At 35.1% G+C, this 21,699-nt stretch overlaps 1 protein-coding gene across 3 annotated transcripts; it reads left to right on the forward strand.

Annotated features, from left to right (window-relative positions):
* Positions 1–10: 10 nt before the first annotated feature.
* Positions 11–21,649, forward strand: LOC106153821 (cold shock domain-containing protein CG9705). 3 transcript variants are annotated; one of them, XM_013527919.2, is made up of 4 exons: positions 11–193; positions 12,609–12,819; positions 17,480–17,602; positions 18,553–21,649. In XM_013527919.2, exons 2-4 carry the CDS (start codon positions 12,680–12,682, stop codon positions 18,731–18,733), a joined length of 444 nt encoding a protein of 147 aa, XP_013383373.1. In that variant the 5' UTR covers positions 11–193; positions 12,609–12,679; the 3' UTR covers positions 18,734–21,649. The 3 variants fall into 3 exon arrangements, with proteins under 3 accessions (XP_013383373.1, XP_013383377.1, XP_013383376.1); XM_013527923.2 differs by lacking the exon at positions 11–193 and adding an exon at positions 303–327; XM_013527922.2 differs by lacking the exon at positions 11–193 and adding an exon at positions 796–934.
* The last annotated feature ends 50 nt before the right edge of the window (positions 21,650–21,699 follow it).

Genomic DNA, 21,699 nt, shown 5'->3' on the forward strand with positions numbered 1-21,699 from the left:
TTATAATATAAATTATTTAATTTTTTTAAATTTTATTTTATTTAGTGATTCTTTAAGATATGTACAGCAAACAAAAGTTTGAAATAGATTTAAATTCCACACGAGATTTGAGATTACTCGACCTCTGACCTTGACATGATTCTCGGCATCCATGTTTATTGAACCCGTTCAGGTTGATAGAGGCGTGAAGAAGGTGAGTTCATCAATGGACTGTCTTGCGTTATAAAATGAGTACAAATAGACAAAAACTTTGGATGTAACATAGTCTATGTATTATCTTCAACGGGGACGACAAGTAAGAAAGACGTGCTTAACCGACAAAATAAGGTGGGCAAGTTTAAAATCAAACAACAGAAGGTCATTTTAGCCGGACAACAATTTGTGTTGTTGAAATCTTTGAAAGAAACACTCATGTAAATTGAGTAATTAAAATTTTGTAATATTGCTAGACCTCCTGTTGAGGTAACACATATATTTGAATTGCCACGATTCTATATCTAGATTTATGCTATTATAAATAATGGAGACCACGTTGCGTCTTTTTCTGCTAACTAAGTATTGGTAACTGATTTGAGCGAGAGACAATAGCCGGATCTTTTTATTCCTGGAAAGGATGCAACCTTGTCTTGGTTTTAAAATTGTAAGTCCAGATATAGATTCAATAAAACTGGCGTGAGAACTTCTCGTTGGATGGTTCTTTAGTATACGTCACAATAATATTTTTGTGATACCCCCCCCCCCCAAAAAAAAAAGCAATTTTGTCCTACTGTCTCATGCCACTGGTACAACCCTGTCCCAGGGCATGCCAGCCCTTTATAATTTGTACCTGCTGTTTCCCAACTTAGCACTCAGCACTTTGGTGACGGAGGAGGGAAAGTTCCTGGTGGACAAATGTTCTTTTGTGTGCTTTTTGTGCTGCAGATGGGCTAGGAAGGTGAGAGTGTCAACACCCTGTATCTATATATTATCAGTTACACTAATAAAAGAGCTGTGTGTCAACTATTAATCATGCTAGATATGCCAGACAACTAGCCTTTAAAACCAACATGAAACAGGGATGAGATTTTTCCTACTATCAACAGGTTTCTGACATTTTTGGAGTAAAAAATATCATCAACCTAGATGGCCCCCTTAACCCCACACCATATTTTGTTGCAAATTTTTTTTTAAATATATGGCAGTCTTATCCCTGCTAGAAATGGTCATTAGATGACAGGGATTTACACTTGAGCTATGGTCCAGTGAAGGTGTCATATGCGAAATTTTGATGCAAAAATACAAGTAACATATTTTTTATAATGAAGTGGAGGTTGATTTAATATTCACAAGTTACATGAATTCTTGTCTTTTTTAGCAGAATTAATAAATTTATCATATTTATACCTTCATGTATACAACACTGTGGTTTGTTTAATCCTTTCACTTTAAAGAAATTAAGAGGTTTCTCTCTCTCTCTCTCTCTCTCTCTGTCTCTCTCTCTCTCTCTCTCTCTCTCTCTCTCTCTCTCTCTCTCAATGATATCAAATGCTATTGGATGGAAGTTCAATAGACTGACATAAGTGTCAGTTTTACAGCCAGTCCTTATTGCCATTAAGAGGAATATCATCATTTTTATACCTAAGTTTATCAGGTAAGATTTTTTTTTTTGATTTACGGTAAAGTCTTGAAAATTTCGTCGTTCTTGAAAATTTCGTCGACAGACGATTTTCCGCCGAGGTAATTTTTTTCCCCTTGAAAACTTCGTCGACCTTGAAAATGAGGTACTCAATAATTTTTGAAAAGTTCGTCACCAAATATGGCCGCGTTGTCCAGCTCAAACATGAAGGTAATGCGTCAGTTGATTCAAGACAATCATACGATCAGGATATCATTGCCGATAACACTCTCAATGGGAGATAGGAACAATAGTGCGCCCCTGCGAGCGGTTACTCACAATATAAGTGGTTAAGATGTGAATCCCCGTTCTTAATTGCGGGAACATCGGCCTTTTGTCTAAATAGTTTCATTACTATTACCTGGCTCAAGGTGCGTTATCAAGCCGGCAAATAAAAGTCACAGGCCGCGGCTTTGTCATTTGTAACGCCGTTATTGTTATCGGCGGCTGTCCTAAATGAGGAAGACACAATGAAAAATCAAGATATTATCTCGAAGGGAAATGTACCCGTCACTTCTATTCATGTCCATGTTCAATTTAGGACCATTTAACAATTACCTGGCTCATCCATGGAGATCGTTCGCAATGCGAATGGGACGAGATGGCAATTTTCATAGCTTCAGCAGAGAATCTTTCGCGTAATATTGTCAACAGATCGTTCGCGATCCAAACGAGACAAGAAGAAAATTTTCATATTTATAGCAGACTCCGTTCGCGTAAGATCATCAGCGGGAGATCGTTTGCGATCCGAGCGAGACGAAAAGGCAATTTTCATGTCATCATCGGGAGATCGTTCGCGATGTAAGCAAGAATGAAATGCAATTTTCAAATTAGTGCAAGGAACTTAGTTTGCAAAAGATCGTCAGCGGGAGATCACTATTCTAACCCCCCCCCCCTTTGAATTTAATAAATAATATATATATATTTAATAAATAATATATATATATATTTTATATATATTTTCATTTTATCTTAACCCCCCCCTTCCCCGCTCATGGCATATCTTCGGCGGAGAATCGTTCGCGTAAGATAATCATCGCGGGATCGTTTGCGATGTAAGCAAGAATGAAATGCAATTTTTATATTAGTTCAAGGGATTTAGGGAACTTCGTTAACGGAAGATCGTCAGCGAGAGATCATTATTTCACTCTCCCCCCCCCCCCCCAGACACAGACACACTTTGGATTTAAAAAATATCTTTTTCATTTTATCTTTAAACAGCCCCCCCTCCCCCGCTCACGGTATATATTCGGCGGAGAATCGTTCGCGTAATATCCTCAGGACTTTGTTCGCGTTAGATCATATCAGAGGGAGATCGTTCGCGATCCTAGCTTGACGTAAAGGCAATTTTCATATCATCGTCGGGAGATTGTTCGCGATGTAAGCAATAATAAAATGCAGTTTTCATATTAGTACAAGGAACTTAGTTTGCAAACGATCGTCAGCGGGAGATCATTATTTTAACCCCCCCTCCCCTTTGAATATTATAAATAATATATATTTTTAATTTCATCTTTAACCCCCCCCCCCTTCCCCGCTCACGGCATACATGTATCTTCGGCGAAGAATCGTTTGCGTAATAAATCGCCAGGACTTTGTTCGCGTAAGATCGTCAGAGGGAGATCGTTCGCGATCCGAGCGAGACGAAAAGGCAATCTTCATATCATCATCGGGAGATCGTTCAGTTTTCATATAAGTTCAAGAAACTTAAATTGCGGAAGATCGTCTGCGGGAGCAATTATTTTAACTCCCTGTAAATTTTTAGGAAGTTACAGATGGTACTTTTAGAAGGCCTGACATTCAATCCTGGGAAAAGCCCTGCAGGCAACAAACGTTGCCAAGTGCATAATTTTTTTTAAATATGTCGCGGCCAGGTTATAATGCAAGGAGGCAATTAAGCTTATCTTGATCCTTCTCCTCTATCAGGAGGTATTTTTCTTACCGAGAAGATAATTCTCAACACATTTTCGGGTACAGTAAGTTAAATTTAACTTAATCGAGATGCAGTAATAAATATATTATTATTTACCACCAGAAAACGACTTAGGAAGTAGTTTTAAATATCCCACAATATAGGAGGGTCAAAGATAACAGTCGCTAAGGATAAAAGCCCAAAGACCGGATTTTTGAAAATTTCGTCATACCCAGGAGTCGGGGAGAGGTAATTTTGAAAAATTAGTCGGATTTACACAATTAAAAATATTAATTAATTTTTAAGCGACGAAATTTTCAAGACTTTACCGTATTGATCAATAAGGAGCGGTCTGCTGTACCTGTCCCCATTCCGCAAATGTTAGATTGGAGATCTTGTTTTTAGTTCTGTGTCTGCTCACAACAAGTACTTATCAATATTGAACAGAAAACTTTCAGTCTTTGTCACTGCTGATGTGAGTTGATGAGCTTGTTTTTCTTGTCTTGGATAGTACTAGATAACTCGGCTTAGAGTTTACTGGATAAAGAACCTTTTTTTTTACATATAAAAAAAGTCATTGGCATTCATAACATTTGAAGGGTGATGTAGTGCAAATGTGAGCCGGTAAAATCCTGCTTTATGGTGGAAAGACAATCCAGCAAAGTCAGCAGTATACAGTAATAGTGATTTTTATCCATGAGCAGCCAAGAAACAAAAACAGTTATGAAGGGAATAGGCCACATAGTGATCTTTCCTGAATTGATTTGTGGTGGGTACATTGGGAGATGTACACACATATTGTGCATGCTGAATGTCAAATTGAAGAAAAAATATATGTTACATACACTTTAATGAGTTCAGTACCATCTTTTTTCAGGGGATATATTTTGTCAAACAGGAATATGGAATGTGGATTTAGGTTTCAAATAGAAATGTCATATTATTTTGTTTTAAAACAAGGTTGTTTTGTCTGGAGTGTTGGAAAATGGGATGCTTTTGGGTAACAGCCATTTTGGTTGACATGGAATTTTTCCGTTGGTTTCTTTGGAATGATGATTCATACATGATAATGGTGAAAGGGACACCTGACCACATGGAATTTTTTTTGTTTTTAAAGAAATCTTCCTGGCTAGATAGCCTGTCATTTTGTTTCAATGCATGTTTTGTCTCTTTTGGGAAGTTTTGAATTATAAAGAAACATGCATCTCTGCTAAATGAAAATGTCAGGAATGAAGATGACAGTGGTTTCAAAAAAGTCCCTTTATTTTTCTTAGGAATAATGAAGTGAGATACAGTTGGTGCTAAAGAGACGTTGAAGAAACCAGCAAAATTTATTGATCCCGTTTATTAATTATTTTTTCATTTAAAATGTTGACATAAGTATACTGTCCTGTTTAACATGTAGGCATACTGAGTGCCCCCCCCCCCCTCCCCCAGCATTAATGTAGTTCTTTGTCTTCGTTTATATGATTTGGAACAAGGCATGATCATCCAAATTCATACTACCCAAATTAAAGCTAAATTCTTTATTTGCTTTTAAATTGTAAGGATATTAGTATATGTTATAATGAAAATAATTCATTCGGTAATAATGTTGTGTGTGTAGTTTGTCTTGGAGAGTTCCACTAAATGTTGTATATACGAAATGTATTGTGCACTTGATGTAGATTCATATTGTTTGAATACTGAGGTAGATAAAAAAAAATGGAAGTCGGGGCTCTTAGTCCGGTGGCTTAAGGAAAAAATCGTGACACGGAGGATAAAAGCACCAAATTTGGCATGTAGTTACCTTTTGACATTCTAAATCAAATTAGAGCCGTAGCCCTCTCAAACAATTTACCATTTGGTCAAAAAATCCAAAATGGCTGCCAATTTATGGAATTCTTTAGAAAAATGTACATACCCATGTTTATTTTTATCTAATAAATTATTTTATCAGAGTTTACCACACCCTAATAACCCATTTTATTCATATATGTCAGATAGCAAACAAGTTCCCTTGGACTTCTTGAAAAAATCCAAGATGGCTGTCATATGCCATAGAAACAGCCATAGGAATACTAGTACCCAATTAATACCAGCTAGAAAGGTACGTTGTCCACTATTAAATTAAGTCTGTTTCTCAGATTTTTGTTACCCACATAATAGTTTGTGGTGAGTAACTGTGTTCTTGGGCATTTTGGAAAATCCAAGATGGCTGCCATGTGCCACAGGACTTCTAGTATACGGGGATTCAACTAATGGCAACTGGAAAGATTAATTTTCCACTATCAAATTAAGTTTGTTTCTGAGTGTTTTCCACATCCTTTCACCCACACAATATGTATGTGGTGAGTTACTAACCTTGGGCATTTTGAGAAAATCCAAGATGGCTGCCATATGTCATAGGAAATCTTCTAGTATTACAAAGGGTTAGAACTAATGCCAGCTAGGAAAAACATAATTCACTATCAAATTCATTTTATTTTTTTAAGTGTTTTACACATTATTATTACACTGTGGTACATATCTAGCAGGTAATAAATGTGCATATTTGATCATTTTGAGAAAATCCAAGATGGCCGTCATTGGCCATAGGAATACTACTGGAATTACAACTGCACATCCATGGCTTTCCATCTACTACCAGGGTGAAATTGTGTTTGCTTATCAAGTTTTGCCCATCCTTATTAGTCCTATGATATATATATATCTGGTGGGTAGCTACAGATAGCTACAATTTGACATAGGAATACTAATGGGTGGGTTTCAATTGCTGCATGTGGTTCATTATACAATTACATTACCATGGGTTTGTTTTAAAAATAATTTACGTATTTCTTTCCATTTATTATTACCCCAATGATGTATACCTTGTCTGTAGCATGTGTGTATCTTTGGATATTCTGAAAAAAATTCAAGATGTCTGCCTTTTGTCATTAGAATATTCACACACATAATCAAATAATGCCAGAGATACACTGAGTACAATTTAAATGTAGTTAACTTTGGATTGTTTTTAAACGTTTTCCCTTTCATATCCTATTTATCCTTATGAAAGACTCTGTGTGTGTAGAAAGTGTATGTATCCTTGAGTACTATTTGGAGAAAACCCAAGATAGCTGCCAGTTGCGATAGGAATATATCATTCAAATGCACATAGGTGTCAATTAATGGAACAGTTCAGACATTGATTGCAACATGAAATAAAGCCGTTTGATGTTCAAACACGTTGACATCCTTATATATAATCTATATTCTTATATTATATATAAATCTGGTGTGTAGCAAGTGTGCATCTTGCGTATTTGAGAAAATGCAAGATTGCTCCAATTCACAATAGAAATAGTACAGTCAACTAGTGCCAGAGAGACATTGGGTTCAATATAAAATGAATTTTGTTTCTCGGTATTTCCCACATTCTTTTTGGACTTTGAGATATCTATCTGGTGGATAACAATTGTGTACTCTTAAGTATTTTGACAAAATATCATAATGACCCTGATTTACCTATAAAATCCAATGCACCAGTTTTCCTATGGGGAAAAGAAGGTCATCTTGGATTTCCCCAAAATGATCAAATATGGACATTAATTATCTAACAGATATGTATCATGGGATAATAATAATAATAATAATAAAAAATAATAATAAAAGAAAAACAACTGAATTTAGCTTCATTTTATATGGAAACCTATCTCTTGCAGGTATTAACTTAACCCCACCTTCTATGGATAATGGCAGCCATTTTGTTTTGTTTCAAAAAGGATACACATAACATTCTCATCACATATATATTATGTGGATTAAAAAGATGTGGAAAATACTCAGAAACAAACCTAATTTATCAATTAATATTATATCTCCATGGCAGAAGAAGCCCTATGTGTATACTATAGTGTTCTTTGATATGGCGGCCATCTTGGATTTTTCTCGAAATGCCTGAGAATAAAGGTTAGTTACTCACCAGAAATATATTATTTCTGTAATAAGGCACTCAGAAACAAAATTAATTAGATAGTGGGCAATGCATCTTCCTAGTTGGCATTAGTTGAAAACCCTTGTACATGTTCTAGTATTCCTATGCCATACGGCGGCCATCTTGGATTTTCAAAAAGTCCAAGGACACTCGTTTGTTATCTGACATATATGCATAATATGGGTAATAAGGATGTGGAAAACACTGAGAAAATACTTTATTTGATAAAAATCAACATAGGTATGTATATATTTATACAGAATTTCACAAATTGGCGGCCATTTTGGATTTTTTGGCCAAACGGTAATTTTTTTCCGTGGGCTACGGCTCTAATTTGATTTAGTATGTCAAAAGGTACCCACATGCAAAATTTGGTGCTTTTATCCGCCGTGTCACGATTTGGCCATTTTTTTGCCCTAAGCAACCGGACTATCTGGCAGGAAATGGATAACATGTACAAGTGGTTTCACCAAAGATTCTTAGAAATGAAAATGGAATGAATGTAGTTATTTCTATCTATCCGACTATCGCTGAAAAATTTAACACATGACCAGACAGTTGAATTTCACCATTTAGTTTTGATTTGTTTGTGGCATTTCTTTCCTAGATAATCAAGGGTGGTATTTCCAGACTACCTTCTAAAGTTGGTTAGGAAGTTGGAAACAGATTGAATTATCATGTCTGTAGTATTGTTGCACTTTAATAGTGTCTCAGTAGATTGGATTCATCAGTAGATTATTTAAGGAGTGGAAAAATAACATCATATCTATTAAGCTAGTTTTACATGGGAATACATTTCAACTTATGCCACGAACTAGAGTTTCTCATGGTCTCTGTCTCAAAAAAAAAAAAAAGTGCTAAATCTACTCAACTCACTTAAAACACTAGATGACATCAGCCTAGCCACACCAGACTCTTTTTCAAAGGCTTAACATCTGGCCTAAAAAGTTGATTTACCAAAATCAGCTTTAGTCACTACTGAATAGAAAACAGTGTTAAGACATTTTGTTCTTTGTGTTAAGGTTTGGACTGAAAAAAGAAAAAGACATGGATGTCTTATAAAAATTCTCTTGTAGTCTTATGTTAGCTGATATTGTTTCCCAACTTGTGTAGTTTTGTGAAATGGGCCCAGTTTTACATAAAGATTAAAGTCAAAAGTTGATCTCAATTTTAAGACTAAAATTTTTGGTCTGCTTTATATTTGGTGTAGTAGCAGGCCCATAGCCAGGGGGGTTCGGGGGGTTAGAAAGAACTACCCTTTTTGCTAGGAAAAGGTCCAATCTGAGTAAAATTTTATCTACGTACATGGAAGGTTTCATGGTAAAAGGTCCACTTTTCAGAGAAAGACCCCCCTTTGTAATTGCTGGGTACAGGCCTGAGTACTCGTCTGTTTCACAAGAATTGTAAGAGGCTAATGTTTAAGACTGACAGCCTGGTAAACCACCCTTGATTTGTCTCGGGTCAAAGTAGACTATAAATTCTTCAGTCTGGAGTTAGAACCCGACTTCCAACTTGAGGTGATGAGTGAAACAGGTCCATGTCTAGGAAAATGTATTGGGAATGGCTTCAGGTTTCTGTTCAGACAGTGTTAGGTGTCTCTCTGGTAACTGGTCAGCTAATGATACAAGTCAGGCTCATTTTGCAATCTAAAATGATTCAGTCTAAACAGTGCACAGTGTTGGTGGTTAACATCGAAATCCGACAGTAATTGTCTTCTGGTTGTAAGACACCTGCGCCATGTTGCGATGGTGAAAACTCATCCAAAAGGGAATTTCCCCCCCTTTTCCATTGTTATTATCCCCTATATAATCATTATATATGAATAATAGCTACATTCAGATTGTGTGTATTATGTGCAAATGCATTACATAGTATGATAAAATATTTATAAGTTGGTTTAAAGCAATTATCCATAAATACATATAAACCTATATTACCGTATCAACATGTGACAATATAAATTATGGGATAATTTCATGGTTGATCATCAGGTTCATTTAATGTAGAATTTAGAAAACATTCACAATTCATGAGCATCATAGTATATTTTGGTGAGGTCCATAACATATATTTCTCTTTTAGGGTTTAGTAATAAACAGTGATGTATAGATTCCAGATTAGATTGATCTTTAATAGTGCATGAAATGTGCTTTAACATTGATTGCTATCCTTAAAAAAAGGTAATGATGTAAGAATGTATGTTTTATATAATGGCATGTGTAATTAAAGATGGAAGATATAAGGATAAAGGAGCAAAAACCCTAATTATCTCAGTATTTGGATCATAGATGATGATAATTAAGCATAAGCTACAAGTAACAACTCACGAAAGACTGATGAAGGCTTACATTCATGTTGGCTACAAGCTCATGGTAAGACAAAATTTTTCAGCTTAATAATTATCATCATTCTGTATGTGAGAATATTTTAACAGAATTTTCTGGAATGTATCAGGAATGACCATTAAAGAAACCTTTCTTTTCTGATATCTGTTTGGTTTGTTAAAATATAGTTTAAAAAGATATATTTTAAAGAGATGTATAGTTGGAAAGAAAGGCTTGCAGATCATGTTATTTCACTATGTCAATAGCCTGTGTAGTCAAGAGGTTGAATTTATCTAGATTTAATGAAATCATTATTCCCACTTTGAATAAAAATTATTAATGAGCTGTTAAACTGCTGCTACAGTCCTGTTTTGAACACTTTTGTAAAACCTTTTGATATTTGTGATCTTGACTGTCTGAAGCCTTTGTATATAGCATTAATCCTTTTGTATGTCAGAGCAAAGAAGCTTCTTATGGCAGAATGAATGCGTGATGGATCCATCAATGCCTTGTGAAGCACTAGTACTAGCTAATAATTAAGTTGTTACATATTCACATGGAGAAACATATGTTTTATAGGAAGTGAATGGTTGAGATATTGACTCCCATGGGTAAGATAATTAATGTGTGTGGAGATCTGCCATATTGCAGTTGAGCTGGAAGGGTAGTGGGGTCTGGGATGCTCATTATGGTGATCACTGATCTGAAATAACACTTTATTGCTGCTCACCTGTCTCACCTGTCTCACCTGTCAGACGTTTCTGTGTGTGGAATGTTTGCCTGGTTGTATCTGTTAGAAAAGTGCCAATGCAGTGTTTACATGTCAGCAATAATAGAGACCATTCCCACAGATATTTAGATCGATAAACCAGCTTTAATGTCTGTCCCACCTACTAAAAGCTGTAAGGGGATAATTAACTTTTGTGCGCGCTCGGCTCCTGGAAGCTGACAGCAATTTAGCATGAACCCCCAGGGAGTTAGGTCGATCCAGATGGATCGATCTAAATCTGTGGAAACCTGGTCGCAGAGAACTGGGAACATTCCAGGAATGTGCCAGAGGTAGGACTTGGCTTGTGTTTAGGCTATGAAAAAGCAGGTATACTGCATTACCCCCATGTAGGCATTTACTAAGTATTTTAAATGATCATAAAGCATAGAACACCTTCAGTAGAATGTTTGGCTTAAGGATGCCAATTTCTGGTGGATTTTGAAGTGTTGTAAAGGTTGATTGGAGACTAGACGATTTGTCTTAGATTATTTCAGTTATATGTTTTAAAAGATGACTACCAATAAGGAGGGATGGAATGGGTTGAAATAATACAAAATCTTTCTGCAGAATCACAGAATTCTGAGATATTTGACTAAATTCTGGCCTGACCCATGGCTGAATTTAAAAATATTAAGTCCGAGATTTTTTTTAAAACTTAGGCCCATGATTTGAAAATAGAATGTCTAAAATCCTTATGGGACTGTGTATGAGATTAACAGGTTCTCAAGCTCTTAAGAAAACCTCATAGAGTATCTTTAAGTCTGACAACATATTCCATTTGGCTGTAATAACCCAAGAAATTACTTATAGAGGTGCTGATGATTTCTCTCTGTCTAATTGCCCTTGCCCTCCAGTTGTAGGTTTTGACGTAGTTTCGCACCTTATCCTGGAATAGATGACACCTGCCCCTGAGTACAGCACATTATACTGCTGCTGAACAGCGGCAGCCTGTCATGAGGGAACAGTTTTAATGGGCTATAATTGTTCAATTTATAATGCTGGGAGTGAATAAAGTGGAACATTTTTTGGTCAGGCTGATAATTACATTTAACAAATTGGTGGGGAAGAAAGTCAGTAGGAGAACAGCGGCAAAGCAGAAAATTGAGAATTGCATGTCAAGGTTTATTGCTTTTTTTTCACAAAGAGTGTGTTCCTGAGAATCCATTAGGTTTCAAAGAAGTTGTTGATTTCAATTATATTTCTGTATTGCGTCAGTTGGGGAAGTCACTCAGATTTCTGCACTTGGTAGATATTTGCCCTTACTGTGGCATTTAATGTGGAAATGCAATAGAAGATTCTGCTTCTAAGATAGATATGCTTTTTAACATGTTGTGTATCTATACCATGGGAAAGTCAGCAATCTTAAAATTCACAGTTTTCCCTGTTGAAAAGTTCAAGTCATCACTGCATGTGCCAGAAGTCAGCACTGTCTAAATGAAAAGAAATTTTCAGCATTTTGCTCGGCTGACAGCAATTTAGCGTGAACCCCCAGGGAATTAGGTCGATCTAGATGGATCAATCTAAATCTGTGGGAATGCAGTCTATTTGTCTAATGGCTGTTCTCCTCTATTTTGAATAAAGAGAAATAAATATCTTTGCTCAGCAAAAGAATGTCTGTCATGAATGCACATCAATGCTTAAGCCAAGTGAAGAATCTAATGACTTTAAAAAGATATATGTCCATGTTTGTAGTTCACTAGATGAGTGGCAAGCTCTGTACAATATTGTAAAGATGCCTGAAGAACATTTTTAGACAAAATTTTCCATACAGTCCATTTAACATTATCTAAAAGGATTCCACAAAGAGTGATGATTCTGTAAATAATTGGATTCTGCATAACATATTGATGTTTCCGAGGATAAAGATGAAACCCTTGACTTGAAACAAGTATTTGTGACGTGATGATGCATGGTGTGATGCACTGGAGTCTGTTTTCTAGTATGAGTTAAGCGATGCATATAATATAGATGAATTCTTCCTTCCATTTCAGGTTCAGCTAAATCAGTCCATTACTGGCAGCATTTTGAATAGAATCCAATACTCGGCTTGTTATTGCGCAAGATGCAGTCTCCTAAAGATATTCCTCAGAAGCATTCAGTGAACGATTCCCCAGGAGGCCATCACCCAGGATCCCCTGTTCAACATGGCCATTTCCTCATCCCCAGCCCTATCATTACAAGGAGAATGAGGACAAATTCAGTGTAAGTAAATGTGATGATGATGACTTTGTCTTATTTAATTTGGCCCCAGCAATTTGATGTGTGTAAAAGCTGCTATAGTTTAACTTTTAGGAATAACTGGTGACAAGACATTTTGTCTAGTCACAGTATTTTGATAGAAGATATCCATAGTTTATATATGAATTAATAGAACATTCTTTGTATTTAATGTAGTTCTCTTGTGGATGAAGAGTTTGTGGCCTTCATGAAATGTAGATCTACCAATCAGAATGTTGTCATAAGAACAGCATATATTAATTTTTGTATTGAAAAAAATCTAGGACATGACTTTTTCTTGTCCCCTGGGCGAACAGCAGTGTGAAGCTACTGCTAGTAATCATATATTGATAACACCAGTCTTTTACCTGCTTACTAGTAAGCAGTATGTTTTACACAAAAAGAAAGTCCAGAAATTTTGTTTGGGATAAGTGTCATGGGGATATACCATATATCATAATATGTACCTGCAGTTACCTGAAAGCTATACCAGATAAAATTCTTTTCTTTTTGCTCAATCAAACTGGACAATTTCAAGTGATTAGTGATATTTAAAGGTCAATTTTTCGGAAAAGTTAATGTATATGATGGTAATGTATCTGCTTTTATAGTGATTCTATTCTAAGGGAATTGGATCTCATTGACTTGGAGAACAGGGATATTTACCTTTTAGCTTATGGCATTTCTGAACATAACTTTCCTTCTACACTTTTGCATGTAATGTTTATAGTGGTCTGCATTCTGGGATATTGTGCAAAAAAAAAAAAAAAAAAAAAAAAGTGAAAAATAGTGATGTAGTCTCTATTTATTGATCACAATGATTCATTTTCTATGACCCATGGTGTTAAAAAAAGGAAAAAGGCTATGATCACAATTTTATGGGTATATCATTTGATTGCTGTTCTTGGAACTGTGCTCTGGAAACTATCAAAACTGTACCCTGATTAAGTTGGTTCTGAAATCTTCCTCATTCCACCAAGGCACTACAGATTACTTTTATTTCAAAGCTGAAATAAAAAATGACTTTGATTTATCAGAAATGAGAACATACCGGAAATGGGAGAAGTGTGTGTTTCAAGAAGATTGAGCTCGTTAATAAAATACAGATATGGATCAGACAATGGTGGGCAGAAAAAGGTTGGGGAGAAGACAGCAGTAATATGAAGTTAAACGGCAAACTAGTTCATGGCTGAACACATTGGCAATGTGCATTATTAGCACCTAGTGACTTTCAACCCAAATTATGTCTTTGATCTTGTAATGACTATACCTGATGATAAATTAGATCTCGATCATTACACCTGTTAATCGTGGAACTGTGTTTAATCAAATATCAATTTTGTAACCGACCACTAGCAGACCCTGAGTTAAGAGTGTAACCAGTAAAAGAACTTGAATCAAAAGTTGGTCTTGAATAAAGACAGTCAAAGAATTTGGCCTGGGATAAATTGATAGTAATCCATGTAGATGAAAATGTGGGACTGGCTTTGTTAAAGGTAAGAAATGACTTGGGTTTTAGACCATTAGACACATTATTTTACTTCACAACTACATGTTTATCCTAGAATGAAGTAGATACAGAATATTTAGTCTTCAAGTTAAGATCAATGTTCAACCTAAGTTTGCTTGGGAAGTTGTCCTGACAGAAAGTGCTTGAAAAGTTTTTTTGCATATTTGCTCGTTGTAAGTGCAGTGTTTTCACTTCAGTCTCTGAAGTGGTTTTTCACATTCTTTCCATTATTACTAATGCATAACAATATAATAAAAAAGGAGCTAACCACTGGGCCAAACTTGATGGAATAAGATACATATTTTTCACCCATTTTTTCATCCCACCGAGGCCTTTGGCCTCTGGTTACAGTAATTATCACGATAGTTAAACTCCTTTAAAATTTCATTTTTAAAATGTGTAGTACCAAATAGCTTAGATTTGTAAATATATATCAGTTTTAAGTTTCTCTAATTGTCGCTTAGCTTAGCAATAAAATGATTGAATTATGTGGAAGTTCTCATTGACAGATAGGAATATTATACAAAAAAGCAGGGATGCCTTTGTCAATATAGGAGTGCATCAAAATAATCAGCCAGTGCTGCAATAAAGACCAATCTGGTTATTAAAGGCAGGAAGTATCATATCAGTCCTGTCTCTTGAGAAGATGTGAAGAATGAATAGCTCTGCGATTACAAACAGCTCAATATGTAGTCTGGCTGCTTACTGCATTTAAGCATATTTAGCCCTGGAAATAAAGGAAAGGGCACTTAGCAATTTCCATTGAATGTCAGTTAAAAGAATGGGATTTCAGTGCATGGCTTTACACAGCCTGCTATGCCTTGTGTATTATATTTTTAGATGAATCTTATTTTTACCCAGACATTTTGGGTAAAGAACGATGGAAGCAGTCTGGCAGTTGCCGTCAGTGTTGTGTTTTCTTGAGTGTCCAGCCCTAGAAGAACAAGAGTAAAAAATTATTTCGAAGAATTTAAAATTCCAGAAATGTCAATATCTTAAATGGTTTCAACAATATGACTTTGAAATTTTTATTTTAAGTAATGAAGCACATGTTGTGAATGGATGACTACAGCAGCTGACTAGTATAGGTTTCTTAACACTGATGGAGTTAAGGTGTGGTCTTAATGGTCTAATTGTGGCAGCTTGATGTTGTAACAGATCACATTAAAAAAAGGGATAGAAGAAGGGGATGGGTGCATGTCTGACCCAGAGTTCTGGACGTGGACGAAAAAAAAAAAAAAAAAAAAGAATGATGATAATGTCACATGAGGTGTCACATTTGTTTATCAGTGTATGATTATTTAAGATTGATGCTTTAAAAAAAATAATGACATGTTAGGATGTTTAAAAATCTCACCTTCATAGTCTGTATGATTCTGAATTAAGACCTAATATCTGGAACGAAAATGCACCCCTACTTACTGGGTGACACTTACAGGCATGTAAGAAAATTATGACAATTATCGTAGTTGCTGAAGATAAGTCCTTCAGGATTTTCTTAATGGTAAGGATGTTCTTTAATGGAATTGGTTTGTGCAATTACTTGATTACTTTTTGTGGTTTTCCCTGGAAGTCATTTCCTTTAGCATATCTTACTTAAACATTTATGGCTATTTCTTTATTGACTTGTTGATTGGAATAGGCATCACATTTTACAGATGGTTTTAGAGTTAATATTTTTTTAATTGATCACCAAGTAGGAGAAGATAACTAATTGATGCTTAGAGATGAAGAAACACTTTATAGGTGTGGAACATATTGTACTTCCCTGAGATGAAATATTGCACAGAAATAACTCGAAGACAGTGCTTATATACACCTTGCAACATTTGTCACAATACATGAATTTGCATTTGAAAGCCATGTGAGAAATCAAAATTAATCACTCCGTAAATTTGAGCAAAGGAACCACACGCACACGAGCATATGCATGCACACACGAATGAACAGTGGGAAATAGAAGATGTTATGTTGTTTTTCCAATATTTGCCTCTAGTTACTCCTTTTAAAATAACAGTATCAGCAGTTCATTAACTTATTCCCCTAAGCAATGCTGTACTCTTCATTTTGATGTTGTTTTGTTGAGCACAGAATTTTGAGACAGTGAAACGGCCCTTTACAAATAAAACAGCAACACAGTGTACTGAACGTACTAAATCGTAGGAAGTTCTCACTCACTATCGCTCACTTACACTCACTTACACAAGTAACCTTTCACTCTCAAGATCGATCCCAGATTCGTTGGTCTAAAACTTTATGTAAGTGTATGCGACAGAAACCAAGTCAACCACAAGGATAAATCAACGTAACGCTGCTTTATTCAATAACTGACCAAGATTCTTTACAAATACTATCTTTTATACAACTTTCTTTTATTGCTACGATCTTATGCGGATTTTCTGCTGCAGGTTCGTGCCCAATCAGCGCGCCAAAAGTTAATGGATTCTAATTACATAATTACGTTGTCGGGAGCATCTCTTGATCTCTGGGCGCTCCCGACAACAGGCAGGGGTACCTAGTGGAAAGAACAGTGTTTAATAACTTGTTGTCAATAATAACTGCAATCCTGCAGTTTTTTCTCTCGGTAAAACTATATTTTGATTTATTTTTATCTTTGTCACTGGAAAATAACAGATAAAACAATATGGTAGGATAGCTTGCATGTCACCAGTGTCCATATAATCATTTCAGCTATTCTGATAGAAACATACCAACAACACATTGCCCCAGGGCCAGGGGAGACAAAAACACAGTCAGCAGGGCTCTGCTATGTAATTTAGTATTGCGTGTTGTAGTAAATGGAGGGGCCAAAAATCATGTTATAGACCAATTTTCTGTAGTTTTCTCACGCTATTTGGCACCATGTTTAAAAGCGTTAATGTACGTCAGACTGGGTGAAAGTTAAAATTGTATTTTTTTTCTTTCTTTCTTTCTTTTTTTCTTTCTTTGTTTGAAATATTGCTGGATCTGAATGTTTGGGTATACCATTCAGGTTGATAATTTTTAATTATAGCACAACTACTCATGAAAAATTACTCTCATTTAATAATTTAGTGAAAAGCTTATTACTCTTTTCAGATATGTGTACTTTATGCCTTTGATGATGACACTGATATGATTATTTTGTCCTCTCAGGTCAGAGAGAGCCAAACAGGGCCCAGTATTGAAAGGCAAAGTGAAAAGTTTCTGCAGAACCAAGGGCCATGGTTTTATCATTCCTGCCGCAGGTGGTGAACCATTATTTGTACATATATCAGAGTAAGTACCTTTGTTTCTGTATTATGTAAGTTTTGATTAGGGCATCCTACATATTGATTTTTTCAAAGCATGTTTCTTCGTATTGCAGTAATGGGGTTTCAAAAATGAAAAGATTAATGGGATTCAAGGGATTGGCAGACGCAAATATAAGTATAAAAAGGATCACATAATGTAGGCATGACATGGAAAATAGCTGCACATTTTTAATTGGTAGCTGAAGAGGAAAAAAATTATTCAAAGTAGCTGTGAGATTTTAATGAGAATGAGTGACAGATGCTTTCTAAATTTTTTTATCAAAAAGCTGATATATGTGGCTTTAATCTACTATGCCATGTTCATCAATTATACTTAAAAGTCTTAGTGTTTAACTTTTTGTATTATCTTTACAATGATTGCAAATCATTGTAATGATAGTAATAAACAATTTGTTCAACTGTTATCTCCTGTTTTTGATTAACGCTGTTATCATGCAATTTATCAACCCCACAGAATTTATTTATATGCAACTGATTGTCATAAAATCTTGGTCATGGCATAATTTATAAAATATTCTGTTATGCATTATTTGGAACACTGTTTTGCTTGCCTTGTCAATAAGCTGATTTAAAATAGCAAAATTTCATTGGGGTATATAAAAGTCTTAATTGTCCAAGTATCTGTGATCCTGTATTTTTTGTTGAGTCCTACATATTATAAATGGAATTTTGAATTGTTTGGGATAGAGGAGAAAAAATAAAGTGATGGGTGGAAATTATCAATCTTTCAATTACATAATTTTGAAATCATTTAAAATATATTTCTATGTAGTATTTATGGTGTTTTAACTGTACAAAATAGAACTTGAAGGAAACATGCTTTTCAATTTTGCCACTGCCACTCAAAAAAAATATCCTAATTTTAAGAATTTCTCTAAAACTCACATTTCCCCATTATGTCTTGATTATTTCCAGCATTGAAGAAGAATATGTCCCAAAAGAGGGGGATGAAGTGACATACCAGGTTGTACACGTACCTCCAAAGAACGAGAAGTTCCAGGCTGTGCACGTACATATCACAAATCTAGTGCAAGGAGTTACACATGAAAAATGGGACACTCCGCCTGCCAGTCCACAGACTTCTCCCAATAAGTGACCACAGCTCTCCACGGACAGTGCAGCAAAACCATGCCCATAGGTGTGAATGGGGGTTGACATGCTTTATGTTTTCAAAGAAATATATATTAAGGACCATTTTTTGATATCGATCTTGATTTTTGTTAAATGAAAATCTCCACGTTTTCTATGATAAATGTAGATGACTGAAAGGTACTAGTAGTATTTCAGTGCAGATTTGTACTGTGGATGAACTGATTATCTGTGGATTCTGGCCCCAATATCTTTTTTGTGTCAGGCGTATTGGTCGCCAGTGATTTTTTAGGTAGGATATTTCAAATAAGGTTTTTGTCATAAATGATAAAATATGTGGTGATGGGGCTTATTATTTTATAGAAATAAAATTGTAGTTTATTTCATCTGTAGTCCTGTGAAACTTTCACTTATTTGGTGACTTTTTAGGATAAAGTGTTGAAACCATCATGAAGACTTGTTTTTAGACACTTGAATCAACACCCATTTTCCTTGGAAAAAAGCCTGAAAAAGTCATCCCATTCACATTTGATGCACATGTTATGTGACAATCTGCACTGAAAATATATCGGTGTAATTCCATAGCCTGACCATCTTAGTTTGTAGATTAGGATTTCCTGTAAAACTTTATGGAAAGGAAACCCTGTCTGCTCATGCATCTCTTGTCCCTCACTCCCCTTTCAACACGCACACACACTGTGGCTTGTTGTCTTCGTCTTTCCTTTGAATTTGTCTTTCTTCAAAAAGGTCCACTGGTGACATGGAATGCAGAAAAGGGATAATTACATAATTCCAAGTTTACATTTGAATAAAGACAAATTATATTTGTTTAATTTTTTTTTTTTTTGGCTTTGTAGTGCAATTGTGTTTGAAAGAAAACCTTTGAATCAAACTTAAAAGTGGAGTTACAGACTGAAGGGTGAATTTATGCACTTTATTAAGAAAGCAAATCACCTGTTTAGATGAAAAATAAGATGTGTGAAATGGAATATTTGGAATAAAGATTGCTTGATGGCAGTAATGTATTAGTTTGGCTTTTAGGACCTGAAGAGTCTTCAAACTCTTTGAATATGTTATTTGAAAATAACTATTCTTTCATGTTTGCTAGACTGTATTGATAAAACAAAGTTATTTTTGACTTACTGACTAGATAACAAGTGTCATTCACTGTTTCAATCACAAAGCTATGAACATCTGCAGTAAGTGACCAAGAATAACTTTCTTTTATCTTATCTAGAGACCATAAAAGACATTTTTCATTCTTTTGATATTCAATGTCATTTTATAACAAGTTAGACAGAAGTAACAATTGTAGGAGGTGTGGTACAAAGATCTCATGATTATGTAGAATAACAGCCTATAGGTTGGAACTAAGACCCAATTAAGTAGCGAGTCCTTGTTTGGAAGCAAAAGGCTATACGGTAATTACTCACAAAAGCCATGGCATGTATTAATTTTATTCTCCAAAAATTTACTTTGTCAGGTAATACTTACAATGTTGATTCAGAAATCAGAAGTTTTAAACAGTGTGTTGGTTTTGTGTCAGAAAGTGCCTATTTCTAAATCAGAAGTAAAATGATAGATTTTGACAAAGTAAATTATTGGAAAGAGTGAGATCTTTGGAAATTTCAAGTAAAAGCCATCCATTAGAGGGTATTATAGGTATCTTTTTGCTCTCAAGCTCTTGGTGAACCTCAACAAGATAATTGTTTATTAAAACTAATTAAATCAGAGATTTGACTCTAGTGCAGAGACAGGATTTTTCATTCAGAATATGTGTAACAGGGGGACATTGTGCCATATTTACAAATTTCAATGTGAGAAAACACTGTAAGGGGTCTCCAACACAGATTATATAGCAACATGATGGGCAGTGTTGCCATTTCTGTTAAGTAAAGACTTTGAATTCCCCATCTTTATCTGTAATTAGCCAGTAATCATCCAAACTGACAGCTATTAATAATGAACTGTAGTAAATGATGCTGGATATTTTGGTTTACCAGTACTGTAATGTGTAAAAGTGTAAAAATATTCTTAAAGAGTGCTCTAAACTTTTTTCTTGAATTAAAGCTGAAGATATGCCATATATTCAAAAGTAATTGGTCTCCATCACTGAGCATGTAGAAGTACATTATTTTAGAATTTAAGCTTAAGATATGCCATATTTCTAAAATGAAATGTTGACAACCTGAATTTACACTAAACTGCTTTGTTTTGAGAAAGTGTTATTTATTCAAAACAAAGGAAGAATCACTGTCACATATGATTTGTTGGCCAGAACTTATAGTTTGGCACCAAGACCCCCCCCCCCCCCCCCCCCCCCTTACCCGACAGGTGTGCTATACCACAAGTACAAGACCCATTTCTTTACTTGAAACTTTATCTTTATCTGATTAATCTATAAGTAAAGACATTTTATTTGTAAAAGGCCTTGGTGAAACAGGATATCGCAATAATTCTTCTTGTCAGTGCTGATATTTTGTAGTAGAGATACTATAAGATACTCTCTCCATTACATCAACCTTTCAGTAAATATGTTTATATTTATTATAGTAGAATGAATAGTCTATAATGTGTGGTATATAAGTAAGTTATCCATGTAACATGATGTCAATATTCAAATATGGGATCAGACCTCTGTCGTTTGTATTGATACAAAGATGATTCGAATGACTTAAAGTCAATTTAGGTAATAATCTTGGCTTCTGTCCACTTTGTATTGTACCAAACCTGTACATGTTGGAATCGTTAAAAAATCTGTAATTCTGTATATGCGTAGACTGTTATATAAATCAAAAAATTGATTTGGCTCATATGATTTTGTATTTGACAGTTTCCACTTGAATTACTGCAGTAGCTTTACTGCATATTTTTATAGAGATAACTTGTTAAGGAATGTATTAAACGGACAAGTTTAAGCCAATTAAGTTGTTACGTTTCTCTCTCAAGAAAAGTATAAACCTGCATCAAAGC

Source organism: Lingula anatina, chromosome 2 (assembly GCF_051362555.1).
Source record: "Lingula anatina isolate TDL-2025a chromosome 2, LinAna3.0, whole genome shotgun sequence".
Lineage (NCBI taxonomy): Eukaryota > Metazoa > Brachiopoda > Lingulata > Lingulida > Lingulidae > Lingula > Lingula anatina.

Coding starts and splice junctions, on each gene's coding strand:
- LOC106153821 (XM_013527919.2), top strand. CDS start 12,680: ATGCAGTCTCCTAAAGATATTCCTCAGAAGCATTCAGTGAACGATTCC. Junction 12,820..17,479: donor AGAATGAGGACAAATTCAGT/GTAAGTAAATGT, acceptor TTGTCCTCTCAG/GTCAGAGAGAGCCAAACAGG. Junction 17,603..18,552: donor TTATTTGTACATATATCAGA/GTAAGTACCTTT, acceptor GATTATTTCCAG/CATTGAAGAAGAATATGTCC.